Source organism: Larimichthys crocea, chromosome XII (genome assembly GCF_000972845.2).
Source record: "Larimichthys crocea isolate SSNF chromosome XII, L_crocea_2.0, whole genome shotgun sequence".
NCBI lineage: Eukaryota > Metazoa > Chordata > Actinopteri > Sciaenidae > Larimichthys > Larimichthys crocea.
The window spans coordinates 16157433-16178227 of record NC_040022.1 but is presented as its reverse complement, the minus strand read 5'-3'; the positions used below and the strand labels follow the sequence as shown (position 1 = coordinate 16178227).

Below are 20795 nucleotides of genomic sequence, written 5' to 3'. Positions count from 1 at the left end.
TTTTTTTTTTTTTACAAAAAAACATTATTTTATTTATTTTGTCTTTTCTTATTTTGATTTGTGAAATTTGAAAACTGAAAAAACAAATAATAATAAAAAAAACGGTGTCAATCAAGAACTGCTGTCTTGAAGTCTAATCCAATTTAATCCAGTACTATTTAACAGCCTTCACAGAACCCTTGGGATACATATTTTGCAGAATATATTTTTTATCTGTACATAGTAGTTTAATATTTAAATGATTTTTATTTACCCGTCGAACTTGTGGTTTTTGCTTCAGCTGTATTTATGTCATATGTGTACCCAGCAAAGTGATTCTGACCCATTTATTTATTTATTTATTTATATATACACAGCATGATTAACTATAAAGTTAGACATTATGTGTCTGTGTTGGTGCAACATTATTCAGATATGGTGACAACATGATAATCCATTATAAGACCCCATGCAGGACAGAGAACTCCCACAACACACCACTAGGTATCGTTGGTTTATCACTTCTGTTTGAACATGTTGCTCAAACAATAATAATAATAATAATAATAATAATAATAATAATGATAATAAAAAGGTGCCATCCCATAAACACCCTGCAGCCTGATTTATCCCCTTTGCCTTGCTTGTCTTGAATCAGCTGTGCCCCGCACCGACAGATACAACTATAGCAGAACAATAAAACTTTAATCTGACTGGAGATCAGCGTCTTCCGCCGCCTCGGCTGCAGTTTGAAGGTGGTTAAACACACACACACACACACAGACCTGCGGGGCCAACCCGAGCAAGAAGCAGCTTATTCAGATCCTTTTCACCGCCGAGAGAGGCTCCGTACAATACCGGCTGACCGCTGTGACTTTGAGAGGACGGACACGGAGACAGAGACAGACAGAGACAGAGACAGGGACAGAGACAGCGCCTTTTTCTGGGTTGTTTGACACGAGTGAACCTGCACCACTTGTCCTCCCCCCACACAGACCTGAAGGAAGCTGGAAGCTAACAAAGTTCAACATCTCCGCGCTCGTTTGGAGGATAGCTGTGAGGTTTTATTTAACACTTTATGAACAATGCGAGTTAGTTAAACTAACAAGCTGTTGGTTAAAAGAAGAAGTGGTAGTTTAGAAATAACCTTAAACAGGTGTTTGGAGTATTTTTTTTTTTCTTCTTTTCATGGAAGCGTCCGGAGGTTTGGGCGTGTCTGTGAGCAGGTAAGTGAGTAACTTTAAGGAGTGTTTAAGATTGTGGACTTTACTACTACAGTACATTTAAAGCTAAATCTGTTAAATGTAGCAATAATACATTAAACTATCAAACTCTAACATAAATTAACCAAAACAATGAACTAGCTTTGTCTTAAAAGGCTGTAAACTGATTTTAAACTAACTTTAATGCTTCAAATTGAACTTTCAGACGTGCTTGTTCTTGCTGAGGGACATATAGTGCATAAATATAAAAGCCAAGGTGCAGTATATGTCTGTATATATGTGCAGGTAAGTGTTGAGTGAAGCTGTCTCTGTGCCCTGAAGTCAAATATGTTAAACATGTCATCAGGGCTTCATTCTCTGACATGCCAGAGCTCATCAGTAAAACACAGAGCACACACCCACTCTGCAGGTTGCAGAAGAATCACACCAAAAAAACATCTGTTACTGCAGGAAGCAAGCCCAGGCTGATTGTAACTGGGTGAATGTGGTAATGTTAAGTCAAACCTGCATGTTTTCTCTCTCTGTGTGTGTGTGTGTGTGTGTGTGTGTGTGTGTGTGTGTGTGTGTGTGTGTGCGTGTTTGTGTGTGTGAAACAGCTCTCTCATCTGCACCAGCCTTTGGCACTCTCTGTGAATCTCTCATTGTGTGCTTGTGTTTGGTGCTGCAGGAGAGCTGCAGTTGACATCCCTGCACCCCGCTGAATGCCTTTCATGGCCCTGCATTAACATCACTATGGCGCTGACAGAATTACTGCCGCGCTGACTTTAGCTTGCTCTAACCCTTTCTGGTCGTTCCTCCATTTTTTTTTTTTTTTTTGTTTTTTGTTTTTGCTTTGTTTCTGTCACACATGTTTAAATCCTCGCACACATCTTCTTTTTGTTGTCGTCTGGTGTTTTTCCGTACATATTTGAAGTTTCTTTTCCATCAGGTGATATATTGATTGTGATATCCATACAACCTTGTCTCTTTCAGGCCTCCTCGGCTTTGTTTCTTCGGTGTGTGCCATCCATCTCATCATGGACAGCCTGCTGAGCGGGGCCAGTAAAGGGGCCAGTGCCCTTCAGTCAGAACAGGCTTCATCACGTCATAGATGCCACTTGCTGTCTTTTCCTCTGTTTGACTGACTGTTACGGAAACAATAAAGCCTAAATTCCTCTCTGCTTGAACAAAAGAGCCATGCATCCGCTGCTGTCCCTCACTGTCTTTTGGCTGCTGCCCCTGGCCTTGACGCTGGAAGAAGACTCACCACTAGATTGTGTCCCCCGTAGATCTGTGCCCTATCATAGTGAGTGTTGCTTTCTGTCTTGTGTAACCTTGGCTTACAATGTGTCAGCCTGTGTTGGCTCATAGTGTCTGGGGCTTTGGACTGACTCACTGAGGAACAGGGTTTAATGGTTACTGAGTTAATCAATCATATTCCGTCTTTAGGGGACAATGCTCTCCTCTTTCGTGAAGAGGGAGTGTTCAACTACTCCACCATGCTGTTGAGAGAAGATCTGGGCCTGCTCATGCTGGGTGCCAGTGAGGCAGTGTACGCTCTTGACCTCAACGACGTCTCCAAGAAACTTGCTTCAGTAAGAGCACCTTTGTTAACAACACAGTTCCTGCTTTGGATCAGTGCCCATTAATTGTTAGCATTAGGCTACTTTTGAAATATCTTATCTGAGCTTTCTTGGCCCAGGGCTAAGAAAATTATAAGAGCAGATTTGTGTATCATACCTGGCTCTCTGCCCTGAATACAACCTTAAAGCTCACTGCTCAGAGACACAAACAACATTTCCAAAAGGCATTCCTTAAAGACCGTCACCATAAATTCACTCAACTCACTAGATCTAAACTAGCAGAACAACAGAAAAAAAGCACAACCTTGAAAAGCAGAAACATTTCAAATCTATGTAACAAACCCTTTTTTCACTTAGGTCAAATGGGAAGTGACTCAAGAGCAAAAAGAAGGGTGTAAAAACAAAGGGAAAGATCCTGAGGTTGGTTCCTTCTCGCTTCTTCTATTTGAAACACATTGCACATTGAGCAGATGTAGTCATTGCTTTTTAAAAACACATTTCCAGATGGACTGCAAGAACTATATCAGGATCCTTCATGAGACAGAAGATAACAGGATGTATGTGTGTGGAACCAATGCCTTTGACCCTGAGTGTGATTACATGGTAAGATAAATTCAGATGCTCTCTCGTCCATACTGTATTTGTTGATGCTGTATAGTTTGTTCATCAAAATCATAGTATATAAGATTTAAAGATGTGTGTCTGTGCAGTCGTATGCAAATGGAAAGCTGACTCTTGAGAAGAAAGGTGAGGATGGCAAAGGAAAATGTCCATTTGATCCTTTCCAGAGATATGCCTCCATCATGTTTGGTGAGTACCAATTATACAACAGATAAGACGTTGAGGAAAAACAGTTAATAAGAATGTGTATGAATTTGTATGTCTGTGTTTGCCGTCATGTGATGCCAGAAAACAGCCTGTACTCGGCCACTTCAATGAACTTCCTGGGCTCTGAACCCGTCCTGATGCGCAGCTCTCCTGTCTCCATACGCACCGAGTTCAAGAGCTCCTGGCTTCATGGTAAGATGTGATGGTGTGTAATGTGTTTTTTTTTGCAAGGTGCAAGTAGTGGCTGAGTCAAAATTCATGTTTTGTTTTTTCTTCTTCTTTCTACGCCAGAGCCCAACTTTGTTTCCATGGCTGAGATGCCAGAGAGCGAGATGAGCGCGGAGGGAGATGATGACAAGGTTTACCTGTTCTTCAGTGAGACAGCTGTGGAGTGTGACTGCTACAACAAACTGGTGGTTTCCCGCGTGGCCCGCGTCTGCAAGGTGAAAGAGTTTACTGTGCACGTACTAATTTACTGCAGCTCCATTTCCCTAAACGACAATAACATATAAGCAGTGCTTCCTCAGTTACGTCTGCCTTTTCCGCTGCTTGATTGTGCATCCCGTTTCTCTACATGTTTCGTGTGGCATTATGGTGTCTTTCTGTGCCCAAAGGGGGATCTTGGAGGTCAGAGGACCTTGCAGAAGAAATGGACATCCTTCCTGAAGGCTAGAATGGACTGTCCAGTGCTCGAGTCTCAGCTGCCGTACATTATCCAGGACACTTACCGCTGGTGTGACCCCCAGCGGCCCTGGAAGGACTGTTTGTTCTACGCTGTCTTCACACCGCAGTCGTACGTTAGAATATATAAATGTGTTTGTGCTTAGAGGGAGGAGGGTGTTTCTTTTTTTAATAGTCTTTGGCACACCACTTGGCTCACATTTTCTGTGTGTGTGTGTGTGTGTGTGTTTCAGGGACACATCAGACCTGTCTGCAGTGTGTGCGTACCGCGTGTCCGACATCAGCAAAGTGTTTGCAGAGGGGAAGTACAAGAGCCCAGTCCCCGTAGAAACCTCTTTTGTTAAATGGGTGATGTATAGCGGAGAGGTCCCCGTCCCTCGGCCCGGAGCTGTGAGTCTGCCCACTATTCAGCGTGTGTGTGCGTGTGTGTGAAACAAAGACAAAACTCAAAAGGCAAACTCTTTTTTTTTTTAACGAGTGTCCCAGCAGGAAGCCGATTCCTTTTGTCCTCTCACTCCGTTGTTCTCTCTTTTCTCTTTCCTTCCCTTCTTCCCGCGCCAGTGTATAAACAATGAGGCTCGTAACGCGGGCATAACTCAGACTCTGGACCTCCCAGACCGGACTCTTCAATTTATCAAAGATAGGCCCCTCATGGACCAAGTTATCCAGCCAATAGGAGAGAAGCCTCTGATGGTGCGAAGAGGAGCAAAATTCACCCGTATCGTAGTGAACCAAGCACAGGCCGCAGATGGCGAGAAGTACGAAGTGATGTTCATAGGCACAGGTGTGTGTGTGTGTTCAGTGTTGTATCAGCACACTGTCACTAGCACTGGTCTATATGTGTCAGTGTTTAAATATAGCATGTTTCTATTTTTTTTACATGAAAAGAGGAAGGCACGTTGCTGAAAGCAGTGAACTACAATGGCGAGATGTTCATCATAGAGGAAATCAGACTCTTCCAGCCTCCGGAGTCAATCAAGATTCTGAAATTCTCTAATGTCACGGTAAAACTATTGTAGTCTAATTATTAAATCACTACTCAAGCGTTAAGGTAAAGCACATACATCATTGTCATTGCTCTGTGTTTGTGTGGGATGGATCCATTGTTTACAGGGTCAACTCTACGCAGGCTCAGACTACGGAGCAGTACAGATACCGCTGGCCACCTGTGGGAGGTCTTTGTCCTGTATGGACTGTGTGCTATCCAGAGACCCATACTGTGGCTGGGACAAAGTTTCTGGGAAATGCATTCTCCTTTCTAGTTCCCAGAGGTAGGCAGCTGTCCCAACATGTAGAGCAAGTCATGTTGATATCCGCTACATCCAAACTTTAATTATTGCATTTTCTGCTTTAGTGAACTAATCCAAAGTGTGAAGGAAGGAGATGCCTCTCTTTGCCCACATGCTGGTGAGTTAGAGCAGACTGTTACATTAAAAAAAAACTTCAGTCTGATCAGCACATATTTATTTTTTGTGATTCAAAATAAAGAATTTTCTACTTCTTAAACTTCAGAGAACAATAAATGAGGTTGATTGCGCGTTGAAAATGCATCTGAGGGACCTTTTTTGTTTTTGTTTGCAGATCCTGTTAAGCCCTTGAATCATTCCATCTGGCCCGGAGGAAACCTGAAGCTGCGTTGCCTTTCGCCTTCCAGCCTGTCAGAAATCTTCTGGGAGCGGGGCGGCAGGCGCCTGACTTCTGCGCCTCGCCTTCAGCTTCTCCGAGATGGACTGCTTATCCTCAACGCCTCGGATTCCGACACTGGTCTGTACCGCTGCCTCTCTGTGGAGCGCTCCAAAACCGGCGAGTACACCACCACTGTGGCAGAGTACCAGGTTAGCACAGGTCCTGGCACTGGTGATGGGAACGTGATTCTCCCTGAGGCTCGGACCGACGGCCCCTCTGTGGCAGGACTGCAGGCCACAATCGTGCTTCTTGCCGTTTCTCTTCTTGCCCTTTTGGCCTGGAACTTTTACAACGGTCACATACCACTCCCCTGGAACTGCGGAAAGAATAGAGAACAACCCCGGGAGCAGGGGGGTGAAAACTCCAGCGTGACCTACCAAGGTGCACCAAGGCTCGCACTGGCAGAGGACAAGCCTCTGGTGTCAGAAAGAGACAACGGCACCAGCAATAACAACCACGCCAGAGAGGAGGCGGCGGCGGCGGCACTCAGTGCTGCAGAGGAGGAGAATGACACCTCAAAAGTTAATCTGCAATCTCTGCAGTTTGATGAAGAGTCAGAAATTTGAAAAAGTTACTGTATTGACTGTTGAATGAGATGTTTAAAGACAGAACTATTGGATTCAGCAGTTCAGGTGTTGAAACTTTGTTTTTTGACTATGAAATGTGAGCACAGATGAACACACCAAAAGCTTCTACAGTTTTGTTTTTTTACAAGAGACACTTGAATTTTTGCATCACTTTTTGTATTTTAGTACAATTTTAGTTCTGTACAAATTGTTGTAAATCCTGTTTTTAGAATGAATTAACTTTCAAAGATTGTCACAACGAAATGTACGATAATTGAAATTGAGCCATTTCACTTCTAACCACTAGATGCAAAGATTTAGTTTTATCTTATTAAACCATGTCTCTCTGATCGTTGTGTTGTTTCATTGTATCCAGACACAGCCACCAGCTTTTACTACGTTTCAGCAAGACTGGACTTGCCAAGAATGTGAAGAAGGGATGCGGAAGTTGAGTGAGTGCAGTACGATTTGTACTTTTGTGCATTACGGTTCAGTGTGTGAAAACACACATCTGTCTGCAGACTGAAGTTTCAGATTTTTTGTGTTTTTAACTCTAATTCTATAATTACATGTTGTAAACTGTAAGTCACAACAGAAAACCAGTCACAGCTTGCAAAGAGTAAAAAGTAGGGGAAAAAATCTTTAATGAGTAATTTTCAAACTGCATTGCAATTCAATTCAGCTACACATCGAGTGATTTGTAGCTTTAACAAACGGCTTTTTTCTGGTGTAAGAGCAGCCTAAAAAAAACAATACAACAAAGAACAGTGACTGCACAGCCTATATAATATACTGTGTATGGTTAATACCCAGTGACTGGGCTCTTGGTCCATCTTGGTATGTGGCCTCTATCTCCTGTAGCGATATCTCTTGAAGTGGAACCACAGCTGGAAGATGCCGTTGGCGAACTGACAGCGGAAGCCGTGTCGGTGCGAGTACTCCCACTCCCTGTTTACAATCTTAAAGGCAATGTCCTCGTATGGAGGGCCTGCGTGGAACCTTAAAATCCCAAAGTCCTTGTTGTCAGGACTCGGCTCGAGGAAGTACTGCGGGGTGGAGCGCTTGTCGATCAGGTCCGGGTAGAAGATGTTGAACTTGTAACCTTGAACAATCTTAGGCGGAGGGTTGTCGAAGTCGTAATGTGTCTGGTTGTATTTGTTCCACTCGAAACCCGTGTGGACCCTGTTGAAGAAGCGGGGCTTCCTGGGACGGTATTTGTCCGCCCACAGGTACATCTTCCCCGTGACGGGAAACTCAACGCTGAACTGAGCCTCGTCGTTGCCCATGCCCTCTCTGGCACGACGTACAAAGGCGTCCTCCGCGCTCTCGCTGGCATCACCTGATGAGAGAAGACAAAGAAGCAAGAGTGAGTGTGAGAAATACACCACAAATTTACAAAAGACATTTTGTCAACTTACAACTGTTGAAGAAGACTGCATATATAAGGTCTTTCTGTTTTTTTGCATTCATGGCCTTTTTGTTTTGTGACTGTACAGTACTTTTTGAGCTACACATAATGTTGTAACTGATTTGAGAACTGATTGTGTGTGGGTTCGGTTTCATACCGGTGACTTGCAACTGTCTGCGCGCTAACTGCAGCCTGTGTAGGTCCTCTTCCGGTGTGATTGTGTGCGAGTCCAGTGGCAGCTCGGAGGATGTGAGCAGCGTCGGACTGTAACGGCCGGAGTCGTACTCCGCCTGGCTCTGCTGGATTAAGTCCTCCTCCGTTAACACGGCCTCCACCACCTCGCCTTTCTCCTCTTCATCCTTCTTGTCACCCTTTTCTCCTCCATCCTCATCCTGGTTTCCTGCCGTGGATGTTGATGGACCTGCCTCCTCTTCTTCAGTTTCTCTGCTCCTATATTTTGTGAAGGAGGATGAAGACTGGCCAGGCTCTTCGGTCCTTGTTTGCTCATCTGCTCTTTCCCTGATGGTACAAAAACACACAGGTTTAAATTTTCTTCTTGGTGCATTGCAAGTTTGTCACGTATTTCTGAGGTCAGTATACACAACCTGAAAAGAAGCAGAAGAATTAACCATGTCAAATGAAACTTGAACCTAAGGGCACCGAAAGGTTCTAAACCACCATGTCGCCGCAGTTTCAGGATGTGGTAACTTACTCTTCTTCGTCACTTCTCGCCTCCTCTTTGATGATGGGGAACAAAGGCTCGCTTTCCACTCCTTGTTCTTGTTTCAGCTTGAACAGCTTTTGACGCAGCACATCCTGGTGTCGCTCTCTCAACCTACAACATACAATTGTAATTTTACACACACATTTGTGCTTTCTCTATCCAGATAGATCATGTAGCCATTCAAGTACCTCCTAGCTGTAGATTTAGATTGGTTACACACCAAGACAGCATTTAAATTATTATTATTAACAGCAGAAACACAATGAAAGGTTCACAGATTCGTACCTTGCTCTGGCCATGTAGACTCTGACTTGCTGCAGCAGACTCTCCCAGTAACCAATATCAAGGTTGGAGCCTCCGGCTCGGATCTTAGTTTCGATGTTCAGGTGCAGCGCCTGCAACTGGCTATATGTCTTTCCTTTAAACACTGTCTGTACGTCAGTGCTCACAGCTGTGTTGATACCCTCACGACGATCACCTGAGGACAAAGATCACATTGAACATCAAGGGGGAAAATTTGTTTAAGCCAGTGGTGGGCCGTCAGGGCCTGCAAGGCCTTCTCTGCTGGCCTAAAAAAATATCTGAATCACAGAATGATGTTAATTATATTTTGTCCATGAATACTTAATAAATAATTCCAAATGGTCTGTCCACTTCCTTTCATAGCTTTTCCCCATGGTTGTGCTGCTCCCAGACATGTATTTTCATATTAAAGCATTTAACCAATCACATTTCAGCCATCATTTGTTGCCTGGCAGGGTCAAAGTTAAAGAAGTCTGCCTAGAGACCTTCACAATCCGTTCTGCAGGCCCTCTAACACAAAATAAATGTCGAAACTGTTGCTTCAACCAATCAGCTATTTTCAAAATAGTATTTTGTCACCCCACAATGGCTGAAGGAGGAGAAGAAATAGATTCGGGTCCAAGGAACACTGCAAATTGTAAAAGTGCTTGTTATTTGCCACTGATCGACATGGTGTTTGGAGCCACTCTGGGTTTGTAAATTTAACTTGCCTAACCAAGGCAGCAACTAGACACCAAAGCACTGCCAGACACTTACAAGCAACGGTGCTTTCCAAAACCTTTGGGGGAAACCAGAGTGCGCAAAGTGTGCAGGGAAACAGAGCTCCACAACGAAAAGGTGAAGAAAAACAGGAAAATCATAAAAATACTGATAGACTGTCATTTTTTTGGTGCAAGCAGAACTTTCATTTCAGGGACACGATGAAAGCGCTGGATCCAAAAACAGAGGAAACTATGTGGAGCTTCTATCTCTCATTGCTGAGAGCAACACGGATTTATCCACTAATAAAAGTGTTTAGTGGGATGTCGGGATTCTGGACAATATTATTTGCCAGACACAGACCAGATTTCAAGACCACGAAAAACTCGACCCTCCTCGACCCCCAGAAGTTTCGGGAATACAAGAAAAATTTCCCGCATGCAGCCTTCTCCAGTTTAACACAGAGCCACGGAACACTTTTTGATCTGTCGGAGGCCTAAGCGTGAAATGCATGGTCCGCCACTGGTTTAAGCACACAGTTAGCATTCACACAGATAGGTACAAGATGAGTTATTATATGACTTGTAAAAACAGGAAGAGACCCCCAAGTAAAGAACTGCCGTCATCATTTAACAGGAAATTCATGTACCTGGTCCTTTCCCAGAGGCCTCCAGTTTTCTCAGTTTGCTGATCTCGTCCTCTGTGATTGTCGTCATGTCTCTCCAGAAGTCCACATTCTTCCCTTGCTCCAACTCCATGTACACCTACCAGCACAACAACACTCATACAGTAAAACGTATGCTCATAGTTCATTTTTTTTAAGAATGTAGAAAGGGTTAACACACAACCTCTGGCATGTTAAGGGCTGTCTAACAGGTGATTATTTAGGACTGATGTGTCTGTGTAAGACTGTTTTGTACTGACACACTGTTCACAGTTTATGTCCAAGTGAAATTTAACCTAAATCTGTCAGTGTGACATTTTAAAAATTGGTGATTTGGTGCCCCTGGTGGCAGAAAAAGACAATGGCAGACAGTTTTATATGAGTTTGTATTTACTGTATATTTTTAAAAGAGGCTGCAATATTTAAGTTCTTTGTATTGTTACTACATTATTAGATAAAGCGCAATCCTGCTCCATTAGAACTATTTGAAGCTAGTCAAACAAGTTTTACTTTTGGAAGGAACATAACCGCACCTTGATGTCCTCCAGCAGGTCGTCCATGTCGGTGACTGTTAGCCCGTTAAGAAAAGTATAAGGCTCATGCATCTCCACGGCAAGATCGTCATCTTCTGCACTGATGTACTTTGCCAACAGGTCAATGGGCTTGGCACGACCGTCACGGATTCTAATCTTGGACCTGCACACAGAGCGCAGACACAACATTGTCAGAGAGAGCAAATACAAATTAAGTAAAACAAATGATGAAATCAAAGCTGAACATGGACACTCACCTTAGTTTGGCCTGATGCAAATGGAAGTTGTCTTCCTGTTCAGCCCAGGTTTTGAAATGCTCAGCCTCCTTCTCCCTCTGCAGCATCTCCAGCTCCGTCTCTCTCATTGCCTTTTCTCGCTCCCTCTCCAGACGCAGCTGTTTAACCTTCATACACAAAGTTGTAGTGTGATTAGTGAAAGAGCGGTTACTCATAACCCTGTATCATTATACTGCCACCAATAATAACTATCCAACAGTGCATACCTTCTGCAGCTCTCTGCGGTTCTCCTCCTGAATACACTTGTTCCTATCTTTGAGCTCTTTTTCTCCGAGATGGCCGATGCCTTTCTTATCCAACGCCTAAAAAGAATACACACAGAATAAGAATGTTGGATGAGTTGCAATATTGAAGGCAAGATTATGGCAGGAAACTTTCCAAAATCCTGGGACTGCAAACAAATTTTGAGAATTAAAAAACTCATCAAATGTTGCTGAGAACTGCTCTCCTACTCACCTTCTGCCATTTGAATGTGCCCAGTAAGTTGTTGTCCCCAAAGGGATTGTCTGCGTTGGTGTATCCCATGTACTCCTCACTCCAGCCCATCTTTTCTCTTCTTTTCTTCTCCTTTGCCTCCTTCTTTGCCAGCCTCCTGGCCCTCTTCTCCTCTGGCGTCTCCAAAGCTTTCAACATCTCCCTCTGTTTTTTCTTGTTTTCCTTTTCTTTGGCTTCACGGACCCCGCGGTCTGACCCTGAGCTATCAGACGACTCGGGTGAACTAGAGCGCTGCCGCCTTCTGTCTCTGACGGCGCTCTCTCTGCTTCTCACACTCCTCCCTTCATCCCTGTCTTCGCTCCTCTTACTTCGCTCCTGGCTTTTGTCTCCATCTCTTTTTCTTTCCCTGTCTCTGCTGTTGCTCTCCCTTCTCTCTCGGTCTCTGTCCCGCCTCTGTCTGTCTCTAAATGGGCTCCCTCTGTCAGGACTTCTCTGTCTCCTTCTTTCTCTGTCGCTGCTTCCATCACGGGAGTTAGAGCTGTGCTGGGATCTTCCCCGTCTCCCCTCTTGAGACTTTCCCCTCCTCCTGCTGCTGCTGGCTTTGGGATCATCTGAATCAGAGCTGAGACAGAAAAGGAGATTTAGCACATTTTTGCCACATTTATTCTTTATTGCTCTGGTGAACATGAAAAGATCTGCTTTGTGGATGAGAGTTGGTTGGTTATCCCTACACCCTCTAAAACCTAAATCCAGATGCACGAGAAACTCTTTGACAGTTACTAAGAGGGTTGATATCTTGAGGCAGTTTATACTGGATCCTTGCCTACAGTGGATGTTTCATAACCTGTAATCTGTAAACAGTAACGTCATTATTACTGAGTATGATACAATTCTCCTTACTCAAGCTCCCAACACTACTGCTGTATAAGAACCGTGGTGACACTACCGATCCACATCTCCTAGAAATGCTGCGTTCAAGAGCAACATTCAGTATCATGCTGCCACAATGTTGAATCAGTGAGACAGGTCTACAAACTAAACTCTACTGACAACCTGTGTTAAATACAACTTTCATATATTTTAATTGATTTATAGGCTGTTGAAACACAGGTATTGGAGTTGATTATCCTGGAGAAATAAGTCACTTGAATTTAATAACTGCAGTGCATGATAGTGTGGTATGCATACTGAAGTGCTTCAGTTTTGGAGGGAATTATAGAAATGTTGTACCAAGACAACAGTGGGACACACCGGCTCAGGTTCATTTTAAAGGTCCAGTGTGTAGGAATGATTGGGTTCTAGCAGTGAAGTTGCAGACTGCAAACAAATAAATAACAGCCCACCTCACCCTCTATATTCAAGTGTGTGTAGTATGGTCACTGCGAAACACGTGAACAAGGCAAAAGGCCCTCTTAAGAGTGTTGGGCTGCTTTTTAATGCATCCACACTGGATCAGGGATTGCGGCAAGTTGTAGCAGGGTTGTCCGGTTGAAACGGGGGAGCTGAGGTGGGTTGCTGTGGACGTGTTGAATTTAACCACTGAGAAACAATCGGGAAATAACTTTTTATTCCACTGATTAACAGCTTTCAGTCATCGTTACTGTATGCCTCTCAAACAAAGCGCGCTCTCTCAAACCATCGGGCACAAATCAAATTAAACTTCTTCGTGTCACTATTTTGGAGTGAGTCAGACTCCTGAATCCACCTGGACAGTCTCTTCTTCAGAGACATTTCAGGTGGTCTGTGGAGGTTTGACCGATCTAAGTGTCTGAGTTTTCCCAAAGGTTGGATCTGATCAACTTTTCTCGGACTCCCCACACTGAGATGAATGGAAAAACCTCAGTTTTCCCTGAAGCGCCTGATCCTGTGTGAATCCATGCTTAGAAACATGGCCGTGAAAGAGGTCCCGCTCCCTCTGTACATAAAAAGACTAACTTTAAGGTAACAAAAACATAACAACTGTCATTTTCACTTGATTATACACTCATGAAAACATAACTTGAACATTATATCCAATTTCTTCTGTATCATTAACCCCTTAAATCTCACACACTGGACCTTTAAGTAATTCCTATAGCCAGCATTGTCATCACATTTAACAGACCTCTGGAAGCAGACACCACAGACAGTTACCTTGACGACCGCCCTCTGGACTTGCTCCGTGGCCGCGGTGCTCCTCGCCTCCTGTCGCTCTCGGAGCTGCTCCTGGAGGCCGCACGGCCTCTGAGCGCAGGCCGCCGGCGGCCAGCAGAGCTGTTGCTGCTCCCGCTGCTGCCCGACCTACCGCGACCACGAGCGGCTCTTTTCTTGTCCGCAGACCGGCTGCGGCCTCTCCTCTCCTCCGGGGATCGGGACCTGCTTACTCTGGACCGGTTCCGCCGGTCCCGGCTCCGGCTCGTGGACTTGGATCTGGACCGACGTCGTGACTTCGAACCCATCACTAAGTTTGTGTCAACGCGGGGTCCGCGGGGAAGTCTGTCGCGTAAATAAGAGATAACAAAGAAACTCGTTTGCTGTCCGCACCATCACAGTTTAACGCATATTTGTACATTTTCGAAAGAAGTAGATAAACATGAATGGCTATAAAACTCCTACCTGTATCAAAACAATAAATTAAGTTGTCTGTTTTTAAATTAACTAACGGCTCAGGCAGCAGGCTGCCATTTGGGGGCTTTGGCGCAGTTTAGACGTCACGAGGATACATTAAAAATAAAAGTACAAATAAAAACGTTTTGATTAAAATGTGTTTTTATACGACACAGAACACCCTTAATGAGATAAACACCGCATAGGCGTGTTATTGCGTTCAAATAATTTGACAGTGAAAATAGGTCAGAGCCGCTTTTCAGAAACACAAACAACGGTTGCGTCTGTGTGACGTCACGTAACCGGCAAATGTAGTCCTCTGAAATCACCGTTATATAAATTGTTTAGTCAAATAACGGCCACAACTCAGCTAATATGTTTTGTTTATGTTTACTTGTCATTAAAAAGTAATGTCGTACTTGTACGTGTGCCGTCGTGGCTGTTTTCAAGTTTAAACGTGATGTTTACAGGTGAACACTGGACTACAAATCCCAGACAACACAAGGCGCCTTTGCCCGTGTTGAGGGGGAGAGGGGACTCTTTTCAGCAATATTCTTCTTTACTCAGTCCTCTGTTGGGGCGATATCAGCCGCGTTTGTGACTACTGTCGTTAGAGTTTTTGTTTCATGGCATTTTAAAGTGACACTTTGGGTTTCTTGTCTGGTTTGGCTCTCGCAGGGAGGTGGAAACTATTCGCGCCGCGGTTAACACGGCTTCAGCTGGTCGAGCTTGTTAGCTGTAGCCTATTTTAGCCAGCAGCTACCAGTAGATTTGCGGTTTATATCCGAGGCTGCCCTGCCAGGTAGGTCATCTGAGGCTCGAGGCGCCGGTCAGCCACAATGATTTGGTCATTTCAACAAAATCTGAGTGTTGACATAGGGAAATAATCCATCTGATTTACGCACAAATAAACGCAACCTTTTGTCTGACTTGTGCGCAGCAGCCCGGCTGGTTTGGCCTGTTTCATTGTCTCCGAACATCGAAAACATACAAGTTGTTTTTTTCCCCCCACACACTGTCACTGGGTTGTTAGGGCTAACTTAGTAGTCAGCTGTCGACTCCAGGTAATCTTGAAAGCTACTTTGTTCCATTATGGCGCAACACGACCACTCTCATGTAGCCAGTTCACAAAAAGCACTCATGTTGGAGATGAAGAGCCTTCAGGAGCAGCCTGTCGAGGGATTCAAGATAACACTGGTGGACGAGGCTGATATGTACAACTGGGAAGTGGCCATTTTCGGACCCCCAAACACTCACTATGAAGGGGGCTATTTTAAGGTAAGAATAGAATAAAACTTTATTGTCTTTGGCAGAACTCACAGTGTAAATTATTCAAATAATAAAATAAAATCCACCATACAGTGATATTATATGACATGATATGTGTAAAGGTTGCATGGTTCCTCTGAAGCTATTACCACTTTCTTAAAAACATATTTTACTCAAATGCCTTCATAACTACACCATATGGACTCAGTAACACACTAAATGTACTATACTAACTTATATACCACACTGTTTAAATGTATATTGGAGTGAATAAAGTGCACAGCCGCATGTAAAGACCTGTTTTGTGCTACAGGCTCGGATCAAGTTCCCTATAGACTACCCATACTCCCCACCTGCCTTCCGGTTCCTCACCAAGATGTGGCACCCCAATATCTATGAGGTAAAAATTTTAAATAAATGTAATGCCGCGTCCTTGCCTTATCACTATATTTAATTGAATGAAATGTCTTTCAGCGGTTGTGTTTCACACCTCCCAGTGAATTGTTTTCCTCTGTCACAGAATGGAGATGTGTGTATTTCTATATTGCACCCTCCGGTGGACGACCCGCAGAGCGGAGAGCTGCCATCAGAGAGATGGAATCCCACCCAGAATGTCCGGTGAGCGCTCGCTCGCACTCGTTATCTCGTCTCATGTGTCTCTCCTTTCTGGGTGCCTCCCTTCTTTGTCGTCTATTTACCTACATCAACAAATGACCTGACTCATACCCTTCTCGCATGACATTTGTCTTCAGTGGCCTTTCTCTCTTTAGATGTTTCCAGAAACTAACTTTGGATTTGTGTCTGCACCAAATCTGTAATATGATCCATTTTTTTCAGCCAGTTCTGACATCAGGTATCTCCCCTTGTATGTAGATTGTTGGGCAATATTTGAAAACCTACACATTGTGTCGACATCAGCACCCAGTGTAAACTGTAAAATATTTTCAACTGCTTCTTTTTAACATAAATTCTTTATTGTGGATTTAGGTCAAAGCACCAATCCTTCCAAATAATTTATTAAGCCATAATTTATTGAAGGACTCTACGTCAAGAAATTCTTCATCACTTCTAAAAATAAATTCTGCACCTTAAGTGAGCCCACTTAATACTCCGAACAAAATGAGGCCAGTCTTTATAAATAATGTTGTAATAAAGATTTATTTAAAATGTATGAGCAACCTGTGGTGTGGGGAACCATATGACAAAGGTTATCGAGGCTCTGTTGTTTCTTTTATGAATGAGTCTACAAATAATTTGTTGTGTGTGTGTGTCACCTATACTGCGCACACACAGGTGTAACTAATGACACTAACGAAGGCTGCATTCAGTGGGCTCTTCTGTTATGAACACTTAATCAGTGTGTTATTAATTGTACCTGTGCCTTTCCTGCTATTACAAGTCAAAATGTCTGCCGCTATTGCAGCTACACTCTCCACACACTCCGACAGGTTTTGATGTTGCCTGTGATATCAGTTATTTATACGTTTAATATAATAATTATAACACTATTGAAAATGTGTCATGTCTATCAGACAACTTTTTTTTTCTTTTTTTTTAGACCACAGCTAATGCCCATGCAGAAGTTTGACTCATGTCACTTCCACATTTTTAGAAGAACTAGATTCACTGACCACTGGATAAGATGAAATCTAATGCAAACTGATTCAGCAGCTGAAGTATAACCCTACTGTGGCGTTACTCATTGGTTTGTGGACAAACATATTAAAGCTTCAGGTTTGGCATTATGGGCGATGACATCTTTTTTTGTGACCATATTTGGTCGAGAGCATGGAGCTGGTTGGTGACGTACTGCGAGTCGGGCTGCGCTTAGAAAAAATGGCGGCCTGCCTGGTCATAGACTTTCTCGTATCGCAGCTAAACAGTACAGTACATTTCTGAAAGCATTTGAGGCCATAAATAAGCAACGTTGCAAGCTTATTTGAGTGGTACTTTTTTATGAGCCTGGTGTGTTGTGCTGGATGGACTCACTGAGAATTACTTGTGAGTCACAAGGTAGCCACGCCCTAAAGCATACTATACTGCTATATTATCTTTTTTACTCTAAATGAGAACTAAATGTACAAAATGAACAGAATGCTTTTTGGAAGAAGACTTGAAACTAGAGACCATAAACTCATTAGAAAACCTTTTAATAAAGTAATAAATCAAGTGAGAAGTAGGTCATTTTTCTATAACTCTCAATACTGTGAAAGAATGCCGGTTTTACCTGGAAACTCTGGCTCATTAATTATACTGTTTAAAAAGTGACACATTTCTGGAGGACATTGTGTGACATTGAGTTTAACCCTTGGCACTCACCTTTGTGTTTGCTTCCAGGACCATTTTGCTGAGTGTGATCTCGCTGCTGAATGAACCCAACACCTTCTCTCCTGCCAATGTGGATGCCTCCGTTATGTACCGCAAATGGAGGGACAGCAAGGGCAAGGACCGTGAATATGTAGAGATCATCAGGTAAATGGTCACAGTTTATTCTTTCCAAATTTTTAACGAGAGTAGACCAAAGGTGAAGAGCCTCTTTGTTGAGTGTTGGTCTGACTCATTCTTTTATATCCCTCAGGAAACAGGTTTTGGCCACCAAGGCGGAAGCTGAACGCGACGGCGTGAAGGTGCCCACCACGCTGGCCGAGTACTGTGTCCGCACACGTGCCCCAGCCCCCGACGAAGGCTCCGACCTCTTTTATGACTACTACTATGACGACGAAGATGTGGAGGACGAGGACGGCGACTGCTGCTACGACGAGGATGATTCAGGCAACGAGGAATCTTGACGTGTTTTTTCGACATCGTCCCCAATCTAGCTGACATACGCTACCCCCTTTTTTCTGTCTGGGTTGCCAGAAATTCTCGGTTCAACAACCAGGAAAGATTTGAAGCTTCCCACTTCTAAACAAATGAAAAGAGATGTTTTTTCCTGAGCCTCTGAGGCAAATATCGATGCACCGTTGTGAAAGGGTCAGACCTGGTAAGATTTGCACCAGCACAAGTCACCAGTTTATTCAGTTTTTTTCTTCAACAGTTTTCATTATCACCCAAAACCTTACTTTGAGTGAATAGCTTAAACTATTACTTAATTCTACTGAGTTGTTCAGTCCCCTGTACAGTATATGGTATTGTGGGGTTAATACCACTGTTAACAAAAGCAACATTTGCACCAGTGCAAACACTTCCAAACTTTGCTCAGCCTCTCTCTTGCATATCTTTATTTCTGTAAGTGTAACTGGGTGTTGCCCACCAGTAGTTGGTCCCAGTGACTGACTGAAGATTGAGGACTTCAAGCAGCCTGTTTGCGTGCAAATGCGTTGAATCAGACATTTCCAAGTTTCACAGCCTGTTTTGCTTCAAGAGGACGGGATGTCACGGGACGATGATTTCAAAGTTCTTGTGCATGCCAGAACATCATCTGAAGCTTTTTGTCTCTCTCTTTGCTGGTGGACTGTTTACCTACATCATGATTTGTTTCCAGCTCACTGATAAGAAAGACTTGTGTTGATGGAGTTTTCCAGAGAACTTTGCATCTGGAGAACCGGCTGGCAAGCTGAGTCAGTGGGTACACGTGTGGACATTTTTGGCAACATGAAATTGATCTTTGCTGTGTTTCTTCTGGTTACTGTTGGATGTGTTTCTCTGTCATTTTGAGTGTGGGGTTATGTTATTTGAAGTAGCTCAGATTTAAGAGTCATGTAGGATGACCAAGTTTTTCGGTGAGGGGTGGGCGGGGCAGAACTAATTAAAGATCAGATTTGTATCTCTCCACAGGTTTTCTCTTTGAGAGGAACCAAAGATCTAAAATGGTGTAAAAGAAAGCCCAAAATATTTTTACTGTTTGTTGTATTCTTGTCTTTGTTTGCTCCCTTGCGAGCGTTGTTATTTTAGTCCCTTTCTTTGGTTAGACATTATGCCTGCAATCTTTGCTTGAGAATGATTTATGTGATGATATTATTAGGTTTGATTGGCAAAAAAAGCTTCCGTAGGACACGTGTCTGTCAAAAGGTGTTGTTGCAGTATCAGTCAGGATTTTCATTTTCAGGAGAAGGCCGCCGTTTTCTTTTCATTTCAATTCTTTTACTGTCAGCGGAGTGTGGACGGATTTTGATATAATTTCTAGAGTGCATGGGTGTCCTCTTTGTGTATTTTTGCATCAGCAATATTGATTGTTTCATTTACTCAAATTGGCACTTCATACTGAATTTCTCAGGATAACGAATTACATATGACAAAAACAATTAAGACAAGCAACTATTTTCCTCTTTTAGGTGTTCTTCAGAGTTGGTTTACAGCTTTAACAGGAACCATAACTGATATGCACATGTAGCTGTATGGATGATCACCTTATTGTTCTATTCACCTGTCATTATTTTTATTTTCGGCTATTTAAAACTGAAAAATAAAGATTTATTGGGAAAAAACAGCTTGGAGTGATTTAATGTGACTGTTTCACTTAATTTACCTATTTGCTATGGTGTGTTAAACAATTTTAATATTTATAGTTAGGAGATCCATTTAGAAATTATTTAAATATATATTCGCATTTAAGTGTATATAAGATCCATTTCCCCATACCGCTTATCCTCATGAGGGTCATGGTGGGTCATCACAGCTCCCTTGGTGCAAGAGGCAGGGTACACCCTGGATCCCAGTCGCCAGTTCATCAAAGAGCACAACTATTCACACCTAGGGCCAATTTAGAGTCACCAGTTAACCTGCATGTCTTTGGATTGTGGGAGTACCCGGAGAGAACCCATGCAGACACGAGGAGAACATGCAAACTCCACCCAGAATGTGTGATAGTGCTAACCACTGCACCACTATACACTATTATTAATATAGTAATAAAAAATACTAAATAAAACTTATACAGAATCACTTTTATTGGCACAATACACATTGCTCTCAGATATAGTCAAAAGTACAGTTAAAGAACAATGAACTTGACGGGTAAACATAAACATAAAAACTATATTAAAAGTAAATAACATTTGTACACTGGTGATAGTGTGATGGTGCATAAATATGTTTTTTTTTTTTTTTTTTTTTTTTACAGCAGGTTGTGTGTGTGTGTGTGGTGTTGTGTAGATGAGGTAGGTGGATATGACAGTATATACAGTATGCACAGCATGAGTACATTGTGTGTGAGTGAACAAAAACTAAATTAAAGAGGGATAATAAATTAAGATTTACAGATATTGCACCGAGTAATGTTAGTATTATTTAATTTCTCTCCCTTCACCACGATCATGAGTAACCGCTCTGTGTTTATAGACACTGTGCTGCATTCAGGTCACACGGGAATTCACAGCTCAACGCCACAGCCTTTTACTGCGTGAAGATTTGA

General features: G+C 43.1%; 3 protein-coding genes across 5 annotated transcripts; 2 read left to right on the top strand and 1 right to left on the bottom strand.

The window, feature by feature from the left end:
- Window positions 1-633: 633 nt before the first annotated feature.
- Window positions 634-6876, top strand: sema4e (semaphorin 4e). Of its 2 annotated transcripts, none has more exons than XM_027284789.1 (15): window positions 634-734; window positions 2175-2487; window positions 2631-2776; window positions 3122-3184; window positions 3269-3367; window positions 3475-3574; window positions 3674-3784; window positions 3884-4035; window positions 4207-4385; window positions 4507-4663; window positions 4835-5057; window positions 5162-5277; window positions 5387-5544; window positions 5628-5680; window positions 5855-6876. In XM_027284789.1, the coding sequence occupies exons 2-15, from the start codon at window positions 2379-2381 to the stop codon at window positions 6523-6525; spliced, it is 2337 nt and encodes a 778-aa protein (XP_027140590.1). In that variant the 5' UTR covers window positions 634-734; window positions 2175-2378; the 3' UTR covers window positions 6526-6876. The 2 variants fall into 2 exon arrangements, with proteins under 2 accessions (XP_027140590.1, XP_010742520.2); XM_010744218.3 differs by lacking the exon at window positions 634-734 and adding an exon at window positions 744-1205.
- Window positions 6877-7143: 267 nt separating this feature from the next.
- cactin lies at window positions 7144-14446 on the bottom strand. 2 transcript variants are annotated; one of them, XM_027284786.1, is made up of 11 exons: window positions 14183-14446; window positions 13721-14062; window positions 11609-12209; window positions 11359-11454; window positions 11114-11259; window positions 10857-11019; window positions 10309-10423; window positions 8943-9135; window positions 8646-8768; window positions 8091-8452; window positions 7144-7864 (listed from the first exon to the last, which is right to left on the bottom strand). In XM_027284786.1, the coding sequence occupies exons 2-11, from the start codon at window positions 14023-14025 to the stop codon at window positions 7374-7376; spliced, it is 2595 nt and encodes an 864-aa protein (XP_027140587.1). In that variant the 5' UTR covers window positions 14026-14062; window positions 14183-14446; the 3' UTR covers window positions 7144-7373. The 2 variants fall into 2 exon arrangements, with proteins under 2 accessions (XP_027140587.1, XP_027140589.1); XM_027284788.1 differs by lacking the exon at window positions 14183-14446 and having other exon boundaries at window positions 13721-14076.
- Window positions 14447-14663: 217 nt separating this feature from the next.
- Window positions 14664-19871, top strand: LOC104929644 (ubiquitin-conjugating enzyme E2 R1). The gene is made up of 5 exons (XM_010744220.3): window positions 14664-15451; window positions 15756-15842; window positions 15963-16060; window positions 17780-17914; window positions 18021-19871. The coding sequence occupies exons 1-5, from the start codon at window positions 15266-15268 to the stop codon at window positions 18229-18231; spliced, it is 717 nt and encodes a 238-aa protein (XP_010742522.1). The 5' UTR covers window positions 14664-15265; the 3' UTR covers window positions 18232-19871.
- Window positions 19872-20795: the final 924 nt, after the last annotated feature.